We start from the raw sequence: 16,143 nt of genomic DNA, 5'->3' as shown, positions 1-16,143 counted from the left end.
GGGATTCTAATGTAATATAATGAAACAATAAAAAGAAAATTTCTTGAAACTTCAAAACCGAATGGAAAAATATGAAGATATGAAGGTTTATTTAGAGAAAATGCAGGAGAGGTAAATCAGATTGCTGAGGAGATCAGAAAATTGAAAAGGTGGAAGAAAAATTCAAGAATGTGGTAAAATTCGATATGGAAAAAGTGGAAGAAAAATTGACGGAGATAGGAAAATGTCAAAAAGGAGGAGACCGTCCTGAAGTATCTGTATACAGCTCTAATGAGAGCAGAATCCTATTTGACAAGGATATTAGAAAATGATATCCAGTACCTTCAACAGTGACACTCTCGATGGCGAATACCGGAATACCGTCACTGCTGTTAGGTTTATTATGCTGTGGTAGTGGTAAGGCTGATTACAATGTGCTCATTCCATCTTACCCTTACCTTGCTTTTCAATATGTGGTACCATGTGGTTCCGTTCACGTATCAAGATGTGGTCTGGGGTAAATTGGTTAAGACAAAGTAGCTGGGGCCGGGGGCCGCTATTCCGGTTGCATTTTAGTTTTTATTTCACCAAAATAACTAATTTCCTCAGTAACAATTTATATCTTTACGAAAGGTCTCGGGGGCCACAGCTTAGCCCGGGCCCCTCTTCCAATGGCATTTTAGGTGGTATTATGCCGAAATAACTAATTTCCTAAGTATTAATTTAAATTTTTATGTTAAGGTCTCGGGAGCCCCAGCTCAGCTCAGGCCTCAGGGGCCCCTTCTAAGGGTTTTTGTTCACTCAAAAAAATTTAGTTCGTAATATTGATTAACAGTGATTATTGAATAGTATTTCGTTCTCACAACAATTTAATTTGTTGTTTCAACGAACTTTTAGACATTGACGAATGTACTTGGTTACTGTCACAACGATTGAATAATAATTGTGAGAATAACTAGAGTACATTAATCAATAACACTCAATTTATTCAGCCAATAACTTAGTTTCGTATATTTAATAAATACTGTTAATTGTGGCAGCAACTCACGTTCTTGATTTCGTAGATGACAAGCAATTACCTTGGTTTATCGTGACAACGTACAGATTTCATTAAAACAATGTACAAATGTTGTTAATATAGAGTAATATATGATTATTGAATAGATGTACACTGATTGTTGTGCCAACGAATGCATTAATTAATCTACTACTGCCTTTAATTCCCACAATCAATGCGTTAATTGTGAAAATAATCGTGGTTGTTGAGACAATAAATGTTTTGCTTGACCATTTGAAATGTAACGGCTTTTCCTTGAAAGTGCCGAATAATAATTGCATTTTGTTTCCAAGTGTAGTCCGTAGTAGAAGGAAGATAAGGATAAGATATTACTTATTTTTTATATTTGAATAAATGTAAGTTTTTTCTGATAAGGTAAATACGGGAGAACATTCTAATTAAAAATAAACTTGTCAGTGTCTTATGTTTGTAAGTGTTTACTTTTAATATTGTCTTGTGATGTTATTTATAAGATGAACTGAAAATGAATTTTCGAATCCTGAATGAAAAAAAATAATTAGTATTTTTGAAAATTTAAACGCAGAATAAAATATTACAGTATTATCGAGGGTCTGACGTCCCTGAGAACTTCTATAATGATTATTTTAATAAGTCACAGGGGTGAAAAATAGAAAATTTAGTATGATTGTTTTATTTCAAATATACTATTCAAAAGAAACTTTTTGTTTATTCTAAGGGACTTTCAGCCCTCAGTAATAATGTATTCTTTTATTCTGGGGTTAAATTTTTCAAAAATACTTATTAGTTTTCTCAGGATTCCAAAAAAATGAATGCGTTTAAAAATAATTCGATGGAAATTTTGCCCCTGCGCTCTCAAAATTGATTAAATTGTTATACATTTTTGAAATCACGAATTGATGTTATAATATACTTTGATAATTTTAAAAATCGACCTGTCTGAGCGTTTTGCTTATGTACTAAAAATAAATAAGTTAATAAGGGGGGAGTGTAACACTTATTCCAGTGCACTGTATAAGCGATATAATAATTATGAGAAATCACACAGTGTAAAGTCCTAAAAGTTAAGGACAAAAAAGGGGATTTAAAAAATTATTATTAATCAATTAATATGATACATTGGGCTAATGCATTCAGTAATTATTAATATAAAATACGTTCATAGTAGGAATGAACGAAACTGATTGTAAGAATGAATAGAATTGCTTGTAAGAATAACCGTATTTATTGTGCCAATGAACGGAATTAATTGTAACAATAAACGGAAATAATTGTAGAAATAAACGAAATACGTTAGGAGAAATAACACTGTTATTGGCACAACGAATGGTCTTCGTCGGTCAATTAACGACGTTGTTGTTTCAATAAATAGTGTTCGTTGACTCAATGAACTGAGTTCGTAACATCAATAAAATGATATTATGGTATACATAATGAATGTTCGTCCATTCAATAAACGTAATACATTGGCTCAACTAACGAAAATAATGAATTGATGAACATCGCTTTGTTGTTCCAATAAAACCAAGAATTGGACAAATTTTAAGAATTGCGTTTGTTGTCTGAATTAACATTTTTATTGATATTACGTACCTTTTTCGTTGAGTGTTCCAATTGCATATTTTATTCGAAAATACTAATTTCTCCAGTGAAAAATTAAAACTTTATGTTCAGTTCTAGGGTGCCCCTGTAAGGTCTTTTTAAAATTGTGTCATCTGAAAATATTTCGTTGGGATCGGCTTTTAAAATGCATATTTTTATTTTCCTCGTTAAACTCTACGCACGGTCAAAAAAGGAGCACACCTGCGGGGCCCCCTTGGCTGGGGGTCCCGGGGCATTGCCCCGGTTGCCCCAATGGTAGTTACGGCCCTGATCATGTCGGGATAGTTCCATGAGGTTTTTTCCGCATAATTTACTATGAGATTACTAACAGGAGAATTTTACTGTCATAATTGCACGTGACTGTCGTAAATTAAATTATTAGAAGAAATTTTCACCAACAAAAGTTATTTAATTCATTAATGTTTTTTATTTTGAGAACGATTTCCGAAATGGAAATCGAAACGTCAAAACAAACTTATTTTTAAGTAAAATTGTGACTTGTGTCGGCCTATTCCCAATATAAATAGTAAATTTCAATTAACATACCAGAAGAAAATAACTTTAGAACAATAATAATATTTAAGATTTGAAAGTAACTCAGTTTTTTGGAGCTAATGAAAATTTTCAAAAATACCAACCTTCAATCTGTTTCATCGGTGTAATATTGGAAGCATAGGACCAACTCATATCGGAAGACGAATATCCGAAATGGGATTGGTATGGCACTGTTGATGAATCCATATCATTTATGTTGTAGTAAAATTATTTATTAATTCATAACGGACCACTTATTATCTGAAATAAAAGAATATATGTTAATTCTTAATGTCTATAGTTATAATTTATTGAACAATATAAGAAAAAAAGAAGAAATAAAAATAATTGATTGGTGGTAAATAATAATGTAGATAAAGCAGAAAATAAAAAAATCAGAATAACTAAGTGAGTCATGGAGCAATCGAGTTTTTGTTAACATTAGGAGATAGAGTGCCAAACAGTAGCAACATCTAGACTAAGTGGAATTAATGGCACACTTCATAGTTTAATTTTAGATTTCGAGATCAAAAATCCTTTTTATCAGCATAATTATAAAATATATCTAGTTACTGTGGTATGAAAATACGCGAAAACAACATACAAGCAAAGCAACCAGGCAACGAAAGGTTGATTACATTGCCGAGCGGCGTTTCGATAACAGTTGGATTTCAACGCACTTAATTTGTTCTTAACAGATTTCAGAAGATGTTATGCGCTGTATTGAGTATCTAATAGTGAGTGCAGCATTCTGTCAACGCTCGAGTGGTTATTTTTATTTTATCTTTTCTATAAGTTTATGGCAAGGAAAATATTTATTTATATATATATGTACACTCATGGACAAAAATATTTTAAAATTATCATGTAAAGTGAACTTTTTTGTGTTGCAATCTTTAGTGTCCTCCCAGTGTCCCAGGAATAGGATTTCTTCTCCGAATGCGATATTTTAAAATGTCATATAAATTCTCGATGAGATTTAATTCTGATATGGTCTATATTATGGTGGCCAATATCTATTTATCTATAAGCGAGGTTCCTACAGCCTCTGCCGCTTCTCACACTTCGATCGCCATGGTTTTCTGTTCATCCATTCGTCTAATTTGATGGCTCTACCTCCCATTATGTGCCGTATATTTTCTTCTGAGGCAACTGAATTCCTTCACCTTTTTCTTTTTTATTGTGGTATGTAATTTAAAGCTTTCTTTGGTCATCTATTTTCATTCATTCGTTTCAAGCGACCATACCACACTAGTTGTTTCGTTTCAATTCTATCTACACTGGAATATACAGTATTTGCCCTTCTTCTAATATCTTCATTCCTGATGTGATCTTTGTTGGATATACCGCACGCTGTCTTTAGGTTTTAGGTAATCCATTTCTTCTTCTTCACGTGCCATATCAGAATTATCCGACGTTGGCGATCACCATTGCGAAGGCTTCTCGATCTTCTGCAATATGGAATAGTTGTCCTGCATTTGATATCTGAGTCCATTCACGAATGTTTTTTAACCAAGAAAATTGTTTTCTTCCTACACCTCTACGGCCCTCTATTTTGCCTTTAAGGATCAGTTGTAATATTTTATATCGACTTCCCCTCACTATGTCCCAGATAAGACACTTTTCGATGTTTAACAGTCTTTAGCAGTTCTCTATCTTTGTTGACCTTCCTTAGTACTTATGGTGGTAACTGGATATTTATTATACTGGAATGGGGTTTGTTTAACAGGAAGGCACTATGTGCTCATAACTCCTTTATTTAGTTAAACTAATACCATATAAATGTATTCAGTTGATAGGTGATTACATGATTCTGCTCTAACGGCAGCAACCTCTCAAACCTAACTAACTAATTCGACTGACCCACTAATCACTCAAATCTGATCGTGTTCCCATATTTATCAAATACTTCGTTTTGTAAATATGTTTGTATATATTCTCGTTAGTGTGTCAAAATGAATAATCACAACCTTGTTGAGTAAGCAAAACGTGGACTTTAACTAAGGTGTTCTACTTTGCAATTATTATAACAAATATGCGTAATATTTATTGTTTTATAAATATCTAACGAATACTTTGAGGTAATTTAAGGATTTCTAAAATATCTAAATAATGAGATAAATCCCATTATATCATCCCCCTTAGAAAAGAAAATTTTCTGAGCCATGTACCGTGCTTCCTTTTTCCTCCCCGAAGAGAAGAAAATTTTCTTATTATCGTTGTTCTGAAGCTATTTCCTTGTGGCATTTTTATAATTACGTATTTTTTATGGGAAATAAGCCACAATTTTATCATTAAATATTCTTATTATCATCATCAACTGACTACGTTATATGTAAATATAGATTTATACAAATTTTTACAAAAAAAATATATAAACAAAATTTACAAATATATACAATTTATTTCACTAATAATTATCAAACATCGTCTATTCTTAGTTAATTCTTTTCTTGTGACAAACGAAAATCTATACTTAGAAATTGTATTTTATACTTTACTTTAATTTCAGAGGTTTAAAAAAACAACTCCTTCATTCGAACTTACTTGTTAATTCTACTTCTTTACTAGACCATTAAGACAAATCTTTTGATGTTCTCCAATTTTTAATATTCTTCTATTAGAAATTATCTCTTTTTCTTATTCTTCTTCTTGTCTGGTACTTCACAATAACTACATATTTCTTCATTTTCTTTATCATTTACTTTATATTTCATATATCTTCCTTCCTATATTCGTATTATGTTCATAATTCTTCATTTCATTTACTTCATAAATTCTTCATATTCTAACCCTTACCTACTTGGTGGGTAGTTTTTCGCAACTTTATATCCTTGCATTTGCTTCCGGTCCTTTTGCACGTCCTTAGTCGTGAGAAGGTTTGTTCCAAAAAGACAAAATGGATACTTGTGCACTTACAAAAAAATCTTCTACATCTTGCATCCCTAAATTCCTGTCTGATCTGATATACTCAGTCTAGGTGAGATTCAGTTAGTTTCAAAACACGAAATGGGTATGCTAAAATCTTCGAACTTAAATTTGTACTTTTCCCTTGACAAGAGTCTGTTTTTTTATTGTTTAGCGTCTAGATAGTCTCAAATCAATTATGGTTTTACTATATAAAAATCAGTTACCTCATTAATTCATCATCATAAAACACCAAATCATATTTATACCAAAATTTGACCGATATTTACAAAAAAATTGAAATAAAAAAGTCGGTATCAAAAAAAATTTTAGCATTCAATTATGAAAAAAACGAAAGAAAGTGTAAATAAAATAGACCATATTCTGTTAAAAAAATATCATGAAAATCTCCTACTAATGAAAATCTCCTGAAATATCATGAAAACCTCCTATACATAAAGAAAATTTCAGCTTGCAATTGCTGAGTAATTAATATTAAGTCTGGACGTCCATTAAAATATTTACATTAGAGCTACTAATGAGAAAAACCTACAATAGCTAAATAGTTAATCTAAATTTTTGTTACTAGTTAAATAGAAGTTCAGTTTCTTCACGCGAATAGTCACTTTTACGTCACAAAAATAATCTCTATTTCTTTAATTGAAATACAGTCTTACATGACCTCATTCGAATAAAATAAGTATATATATATGTATATTATAGAAATTTAAAGTTATTTTATATATTATACTAATAATTATGTTACTTGAAGCCATACAAAGTATTGTTCTTAAATAGTACTTTTTACTGTAGGTACTGTAACTTTTTGTACTGTAGGTACAAAATTCTCTTCAATTCTATTTTTCCATAACTTTTGACATTAATCTTCTTCAAATTATCCTTAATACTTGTCTTTCTCTATGGTCACTTTTTAAATCTGAATATTTAATCTTCTTTTATATTTTTCCTCAGATGGGATTTTCTTTTCCTTTATAAACTCCGTTACTTCAACATATTTTTATAACTTGTTTTGTCTTTATTTTTCTTCTTATATCAGTTCATCATCATTTCTTAACTGACTTTCTTTTCGTCACAAAATCATTGTATATAAATAATTCACTCTCTCACGAGGAAATTCGTTTACTCAATAAAAACTCCATATGCCATTATGGCAGTAGTTGTGGGCTCTCTCACGAGGACGAATTTTATTAGTCCTATGTACGTGGTATAATCACTTTGTATAAAAAATTGTAACTTCTTCATTAGTTTTTCTTGCTGTCCAGGGTATCTTCAGCATCCGTGTATGAATCCACATTTCCACACCGAGAGAACAATTTCTTTTCTCCTAAAACACCGATTTCTTTGAGCAATATTTCTTAAAAGTTAACATATCCTATTAACTTAAACATACCGATTCACATATAAAGAAACGAGTTTTTTAAACATAACTCAATAATTTCTTACAGATAATTTCTTCAATACTAAGAAATGCATTAATGGTTACATTTAATTTTCTTATCCTAAAGTTTTTATTTCTTAAATTGAAAACTACAAATATTTTGCAGTATAAGAAATATAATGTTAAGTTAATCCATATTTATATTTGTGAACAAGAAATTTTCTTGCAATCAAATAAATATTTTAAACCACAAGAAATAATTCTTCCGAAATACCCTCTGTAGTAACTGTGGTTATAAAATAAAAACTTTGTCATTAATGCCGAAATGTTACTTGCAAAGAGATTTTCTTCCACAAAAGAATTGCGCAGATTAACTATTTATGATTTGGTCGTCAGTGTTTGTCAAGATGGCGTGATATGTTCGTGTTCATATATATCGACTTTACATTTATTGGTTTTCTTTAAAAATTAACGGATATTTTGAAGGTACGTACATATACCTATAGGTATTAAATAAAAGTAAATTGATTAATTTAAGATGTAATAATAATATTGTTGAGTATCCGAATGGTTAAAAAAGAAACATAATAGTATTTTTATATGCTTTTTAGGTATAATGATGGACGACTCTGAAATAAAGGAGCTTATTATTCTAACTGGGAAATATGCCACAATTTAAAGCTGGGACAGAATTATATAATATACAGCTTCAGAACAATATTAAGAAAGGAGTTATTAACCAACTGCAAGGCCTTCCAGAAATGGTAGAACTTCATACATGTAAGTACCTTTTTAAAAATGTGTATACTTATGTATCAGCTATAATAGGTTTCTTGAATGTGTCGTCTTCTATAAAAATATACAATACAACGCTATATCAAACATGGCGGGTGCAACGCTGAGGATGTTTCCTGTTAATTTATTTGAGAAAAAGAAATCAATTAGTCCAAAAGAAATATATGTTTATGGTTAAGAAATGTTATTGCCGAAAAACGTGAATTAGTTAATATGTATTAAATGACTTAGATGTAAACTAATAATACTTTCCCGTAATAAAATTTCTTAATGATTAGGTATGCTGTCTCTTTTAGATTATAAAAATTAAGAAAATCACATATTATCATGTCTGCTTCAATATTTTACATTGGTTACAACCTCTTGTTTCTTATGTGGAGCCGTGTATTTGTTTTTTTTTTGTATTTCCTAAATTTGTCAAAATAAATATCTATATCTTTATAAAAAAAATTTTATTAAAGTAAGTTTACTCTTTCTACATAACGATTTTGTTTTAGTGAATTGCTGATATACAAAGTGCTATTAACAAAAAAAGGAACATTTGAGGAAGTTGGATTTGCCTCTCCATCCTTTTATTGTTGTGTAGAAGCCAGTGGTTTAAGAGTGGAGAAAATATTTGTATGTAATAATAACGTTTTATATATTGTTTTATTAATAAATAATGATTTTACCTTAACACAATGATTTATTTCGCTGTATGTAATATCACTTTATTTTCAAGAAATATTAACTTAACTCTAAATATACGTTTATCTCTGCGAAATATATTTCTTAACATTAAATACATTAATTATTAATAGTAAAATAATAATATTCCTTACTAAGAAGTATTATTGCTCAGAAAGAATAGTTTTGAAATGTGTGGAAAATATATTGTTATGACTAATAAAATTAATTAACATCAAGTGTAATTTCTTTCTGATAAATCGGTTTGAAGTTTGCCAGAAAGTGATAGTTCAATCATGTTTAAGATATATTTCTTTGGCTATAGTGGAATTTATTTGAAATATTTTAGAAAATTATATCTTACATACAAAGATATATTTCTTAGGCAATATGCCAAGTCGATCTTTCTTAAATATTAATAAAGTTCCTTTATGTCAAGAATTTTTTTCTCTCGGTGCAATGCTTCAATTCTGTTCATGATCGATACCTTTAGCGTCCACACTTCTGCACTATACAAAAGTACGGACCAAACATAGCACTTGACCATTCTTTGTCTTAGTTCCAAACTCAAACTGAGATGATTTTTGCAAAGAAATGACTTCATTTTCATAAAAGTAGTTTTAGTCATTTCTATTCTACGTTTTATTTCTATGTCTGGATCTAGATGATCCGTTATCACAGTTCCCAAATATGTCATTTTGTGAACTTTCTCAACTTGGACTCCGTTTAATTGAAGCTTTGCATCGGTATGTGGGTCACGACTAAACACTAAAAATTTGGTATTGTTTGAGTTTATTTTAATGCCCATTTCCTTTCCTACCTCGTGAATACGATCAAGCAGAATTTGGAGACCTTCAATATTGTCTGACAGAATTACTGTATCGTCTGCATATCTTATCACATTAAGTAGTTCTCCGTTGATTTTTATTCCATATGGCTGTCTCTCAAGTGCCTTTTTAAATAACTGGTCCGAGTAAACATTAAACAATGTTGGTGACAAAATGCAACCTTGTCTGACTCCTCGTTGTACGGAGATTTCATCGGTGTAGTTATCTCCAATTTTGACAGTAGCAGTTTGATTCCAGTACAAATTTTTAATGACACGAATATCTTTGTCATCTATTCCGATATTTTTCAGTATTTGCATTAATTTTACATGCTGTACTTTATCGAATGCCTTTTCGAAGTCCACGAAACATGCAAATACATCTTTTCTTTGATCACGGCATTTTTGTAATAGGATGTTAAGCGCAAAAAGTGCCTCCCTGGTACCCATAGCATTTCTAAAACCAAATTGGGTATCTTCGAGATCTTCTTCGCATTTGCGTCTAATTCTGTTGTGAAGTATTCTTAGGAAAATCTTAAGAGTGTGGCTCATTAGGCTAATTAATCCATTTCTACTACTTCTATTCTTTTTCTATATTTTTTCGTGATCTGCCAAACTTCTGCTCCATAAGTCATAATAGGCTGTACCAAGGTTCTATAGATTGTCAATTTCGTTGATAGTCTGGGCAGATTATCGGAGAATAGGCCATTTCTGGGAAAAGTTATTTACCAGCAATTTTATTGCTGGAATCGAATCTTATGATTGTATATATTAATAATATAGGTATGCAAAGTCCGCAGATAGCGTGCTACTTTTTTTATAAACAAAATGGCGCCCGAAAATCGTGTTTTTTTAATTTTTGCTCTATAACCCCAAAGATTTTAGCTTTACACTAAAAACACCCAAATAAAAATTCACCGTAATTAAATTCTGCATAGAGACGTGTTTTCCCGATTTACTGCGATGAAAATTTTCCCCGGAAAATGCGGGTTTTTCCAACAAAATCTTTAATTTTGAACTAAAATTTTAGATAAGTAATTGTTTATCAATAATTAAATACCTTGGTAATATAAAAGCTCTTTTTGTATAGATTATAATTCCAAAATCCGATGGAAATTAAATGAACAGTTTAGCAACAATTGAATTGTTAATTAAAAATTTACGGTCGCGATAATAACCACAATAATTATGATACATAAGAATAACTATGATTTTTGTATAAAAATACACTGTAACTATCTAACTCACTTTACAGAATTAAAATTGGACTATTTAGGCGGCCTCAGGAATATTTTAAAATTATAAACAATTTTTTGGCTTATAAACAAATAGAATATCTCCGGAAATATTAAATTAAATTAAATCATAAAAACGTTATTGGAAAATAAGCGGCAGGATGCTTCTTTTAAAATAAAAAAGTTTAATTGTAATAAGTAGTTCCTGAGATACAACCGGTCAAAGTTGACCGGCACTTACAACAAAGATATAAAAAATAGGATCATAATTTTCGAACCATCACCTTTTTGTTTCGGTTCTCTTTCACCACACCAAATTTCATATCTTTAAAATACTCATAACATATATTATTATAATAAAAACTATCGATATTACGAATGAAAATTGCCAAAAATAACAAAATTCAAATAAAAAATTAGGTTGGAGAAAATGCAATCTCAAAGTTCAAAATCGACCTACGTTAAAAAAATGGATTTTCTTGGCTTCCCATGAAGCAATTTTCTTCATATTTTTTTTATTCCCAACTAACTCGAGTAGAGCCTTGTAACTAACGTATTACTAAATGTCAAAGTTGCTTTTGTTTTGTTATAATAAATTAATTGATTTATTAAAACAAAAAATTTTAATTTGTTTAAATAAAGATTGTTTAAATAATTACATAGCTTTCAAATGAGAATATTTGTGTTTTTAACGTTAAAAGGTACACTTGTCAAGTTTATCTAAAAAAAGTCTACAACTGGAAAAAATATGTAGTTTCCTTTTCTTATAAATAAATAATCTATTATAACAAAACAAAAGCAAGTTTGACATTTAATAATGCCTTAGTTAGATGGCTATACTCGAGTTACTTGGGAACAAAAAAAGAATGAAGAAAATTGCTCCATGGGAAGCCGAGAAAATGCATTTTTTTAACGTATACCGATTTTGAACTTTTAGATTACATTTTCTCCAACCTAATTTTTGTTTGGAATTTTGCAATTTGTGGCAATTTTCACTCGTAATATCGGTAGTTTTTATTATAATAATATATGTTATGAGTATTTTAAAAATATGAAAATTGGTGTGGAGAAAGAGGACAAAAATAAAAAGGGGATGGTTCGAAAATTATGATCCTATTTTTTATATCTTTTAAAATATTCCTGAGGCCGCCTAAATAGTCCAATTTCAATTCTGTAAAGTACATTAGATAGGTACAGTGTCTTTTTATACTAAAATCATAGTTATTCTTATGTATCATAATTATTGTGGTTATTATAGCGAACGTAAATTTTTAATTAACAATTCAATTGTTAGTAAACTGTTCATTTAATTTCCATCGGCTTCTGGAGTTATAATCTATACTCTATACGAAAAGATCCATTATATTACCAAGTTATTTAATCATTGATAAACAACTACTTATCTAAAATTTTAGTTGAAAATTTAAGATTTTGTTGGAAAAACCCGCATTTTGCGGGAAAAATTTTCGTCGAAGTAAATCGGGAAAAACACGTCTCTATGCAGAATTTAATTACAGTGAATTTTTGTTTGGGTGTTTTTGGTCTAAAGTTAAAATCTTTGGAGTTATAGAGCAAAAATTGAAAAAAACACGATTTTCGGGCGCCATTTTGTTTATAAAAAAAGTAGCACACTATATGCGGACTTTGCATAGCTATATTATTAAATATACAATCATTAGATTCGATTCCAGCAATAAAATTGCTGGTAAATAACTTTTCCTTCTATTTTGCTAATTAGCCCAGAGTATAATATCTTTAAACTATAGTAGAGAGCTTAAAATGTTTACCGCTTTTTTCCCTGCTGCGTTCTGTTTTCCATATCTCTTTTGGAAGTGCTTCTTTACTTCTTTAGATATTACAGATCCTAGATATTTATATTATTTACATGTTTTTGTCTTTTTGTGGTTCTAATTTATAACTCTGGATGTTCTTCATCATCATCATCCATTATTTTAAGATACTTAAGCCCTCCCGGAGTCACAGGAATTTGTATAATACTGATTGGTATGTTTCTTCTATACAGTAAATGTAACACGTCATCGACTTGGATGCGATCGAAAGTCTTTGTCAGGTCTATAAAAGATAGATATGCTGGTTTATTGTGCTCAATGGCCTTTTCTGTGCTTTGCCTCAGTACAAATACGGCGTCTACGCAGAATCTTCCGGATCTGAATCCTTGTTGTTTATCTGATAAAGTTGTTAGTTTATTGATTTTGTTGGTTAAGACTTTTGTGGTTAGTGGTGTTCAGTAGATTTATACCTCTATAATTGTTGGGGTCTTCTTTGTCTCCTTTCTTGAACATTGGTATCATTATGCTGTTTCTCCATGTGTCTGGTATCTTGCAGTGCAATATTAGTTTTTGTATAAGTTTTGCAATCTCTAGGTAAACTTTACAAAACAATAAATGCCAGGTGCTACGTAGGATCGGAAACACGGGCAATGACTCGAAATGAAGAGTTACTACAAATATTTGAAAGAAAAGTATTGAGAACCAACTGAAGTTAACGAACAGGTCTGTGGAGAAGGTACTATAATTTCGAACTCTTTAGACTTTTAGGTGATGCAGATGTCGTGAAAACCATCAAAATAAACCGCTTAAGACAAGTGGACCACGTTATGCAGATACAGATGGATGAAAGTGATTCTGCTAAATTTGCCGGTCGGAAGAAGAAGGGGGCGACCTAAGCTCAGATTTTAGGGAAATGGGTGTAAGTAAGAAGGTGGAGAAGTTAGACACTCGATATACACTCGATAGAGAATGATGGATGATGGAAGATTCTTTTGAGACAGGTCAAGGCTTACCTACGCCAAGGCCTGTAGCGTTAACTGATGATGATGATCAGGATGTATGTCTCAGATAGATATTGAAGAAACAAAAACAAACTTTTGTAGAAACTCACAGTAGAAATATGTACCTATCAAGTAAGTACATACAAATAATAGTTCTTTTATTATTGTATGCAATTAAGTATCTATTTATATCCAGAGTGTTATCGAACTTACCTTTTGTTGAAAATATTTGTTACACAAAAAAGTCAAAACAAAAACAAATAAATCAAACAGTTACTTAGTCCACGCGCACAAATAAATAATAGTTTAATAAATAGTTCCGAAACCAAACTAATATCTTTGTTGACAAGGACCTTTCAGCATCCTATTTCCAAATTTTTATATCATTTAACATACACCGAAAACAAAATCGCACTTTTCACGGCCAACTACACTCTAATGAAGATCGTTGATAGACTGAATCTTTGAATTTTCACACATGTTGTCAACGTAAGCCATGACAATTTTGGAGCTTTTTGCTCCCTCCTCCACTGTGTCGCTTGATGTGGCTGAGACACTTTAGGCGGAGCTTAGCGGTTTCAGCGCTCTACGGTACACTCCATGAGATAAATCTCGTTTCAGGATACTGTTCTTATAAACTGAAAACTAAAGCTCCTTTCAGGAAAGCTTCTTTAAAATTCAACTTTTGGTAGCGTATAAAGGTAAATAGGTAAATATTTTGGTGGCGTATGAAATATTTTTAAAATCTTTATGTTTTTTAATACCTATTTTAATTATTAATGTAAATTATGAAATTTAAAGAACAGTAACAAACCTATTTATTTAATACCACAACAAAACCAGAAATACTTCATTTTACCACTGCCGGGTCTCTTTATTCTTTATTCTCAAACTTCTTTCCTGAGATTTTTCCAAGTTCTTCAAAAGAAAAGCAGTATATATCTTGTATTTGTATTACCCCGCAGGCCTTTTTACGTATCTTCTTTTCTTGTCTTGAAATAATCTAATTTGGAAATTATTTTGTCCACTTTTGCTTGTGATAGATTGACTTGCTGTCTTTTAAAAGAATAAGTTAACAATCTCCACATATCGTTACCCTAATTAGCAAACCTCGTAACTCCATTTTACTCAATTTGTGAATATATGCGCCATCTGATTGTAAATTAATTCTTATTTTAATCAAATTAAGTAATTAATGATACCTGGTTGCACCAACCCATCTTAAGCTTAAGACGTGCCTTAAGCTCCGCTTACGAAACATACGCGTTGCAACGTTGAGTCTTAGATCAATTTTAAGCTTGCCACAATGAATGGCCATGTGGATTGCATAAATAAGAATCGAAAATTTTGGTGCAACGTAAATGAGACTTAAAACGGCCCTATCCATAAGCTGAGCTTGGCTAAGCTGGAGCTTAAGATTTGTTGGTGCAACCAGGCATAAGTCTTTTAACCAAATCCTGTAACTCCATCTAAATGTAGAAACTAAATATAAGCGAAAAAGAAAACGGTTACGAAATTAGGGTGGCGATATAGGTAATGCTGTTGTTAATTTCATCATATCATCTCCAGCTTAATCTCAAAGCCTAGTTTTCCATGTATTGCATCGTATATGTCTACTTTCTTAGATTGGCCAAATAATCATCTTAACAATAGCGTTACAACTCTTAGAGAGTTTTTATTGTTTACTATTACTTTCCATTCTTGTCAGTTATATGCCACTATGTCCCATTATCTCACTCCCATTTTCTCCAGATATTCTCTAACTACACCTTTCTACCGTTTTATACACCATCTTACACATCTCCCCTCTGTTGCATTCTAGTCTTTCCCAAAATATGTTATTTCTATGGCGATTGTCATTACTGCATATCACATGTCCTGTCCATCTTAATATACCTCACTATATTTACCTTTTTACAAGCAGCCCAAAACAAATGCTTGAGAGAAGCCGCAAAAGTCCCCAGATAAGTAGCTGCATGCGCCCTGTTCAGAGATATGAAGCAAATGAGAGGACTGGACCAGGGCCGTAAGTACGATGTTGGGGGCCCCGGGGCAAACTACCGGGGGTTTACCCAGCGAAAGAGGGAAGTTAACCCCCATATTTCATCTGGAATCATCTGGAACACGTTTTACGAAGTTGATTGCTTCGTTTTGAAGGTCTTGTTCGTTTGCATTCAAAATAAAATAAGGTTGAACAATTCAATACGTATATCTAACACTACTTTCATTCCTTGAAAGCGGGTGTCTAGCTGATGGCATAATGTGTCGATCATTGAGTAAAACACGGTTACTTTCTAAAAAAGCATCACTTGGGACCTTGAAGTCATTCATCTTCGCACAGTTTTTCGTCTTCTGCATTCTTTTTGGAGCGAA

At 31.2% G+C, this 16,143-nt stretch overlaps 1 protein-coding gene across 1 annotated transcript in view; it reads right to left on the bottom strand.

The window, feature by feature from the left end:
- The window catches only part of LOC114327750 (T-box transcription factor TBX10), a 123,902-nt gene extending 109,613 nt beyond the window's left edge, over positions 1–14,289 (bottom strand). Inside the window, exons 1-2 of the mRNA XM_050647887.1 lie at positions 13,984–14,289; positions 3,256–3,412 (exon numbers count right to left, since the gene is read on the bottom strand). Coding sequence (XP_050503844.1) covers positions 3,256–3,358 — 103 coding nt within the window. The 5' untranslated portion in view covers positions 3,359–3,412; positions 13,984–14,289. The remainder of the gene's footprint in view (positions 1–3,255; positions 3,413–13,983) is intronic.
- Between the last annotated feature and the right edge of the window lie 1,854 nt (positions 14,290–16,143).

This window comes from Diabrotica virgifera, chromosome 3, assembly GCF_917563875.1.
Source record: "Diabrotica virgifera virgifera chromosome 3, PGI_DIABVI_V3a".
Taxonomy (NCBI): Eukaryota; Metazoa; Arthropoda; class Insecta; order Coleoptera; family Chrysomelidae; genus Diabrotica; species Diabrotica virgifera.
Note: the sequence above shows the minus strand (reverse complement) of the source record. Positions and strands in the feature narration are given on the sequence as shown.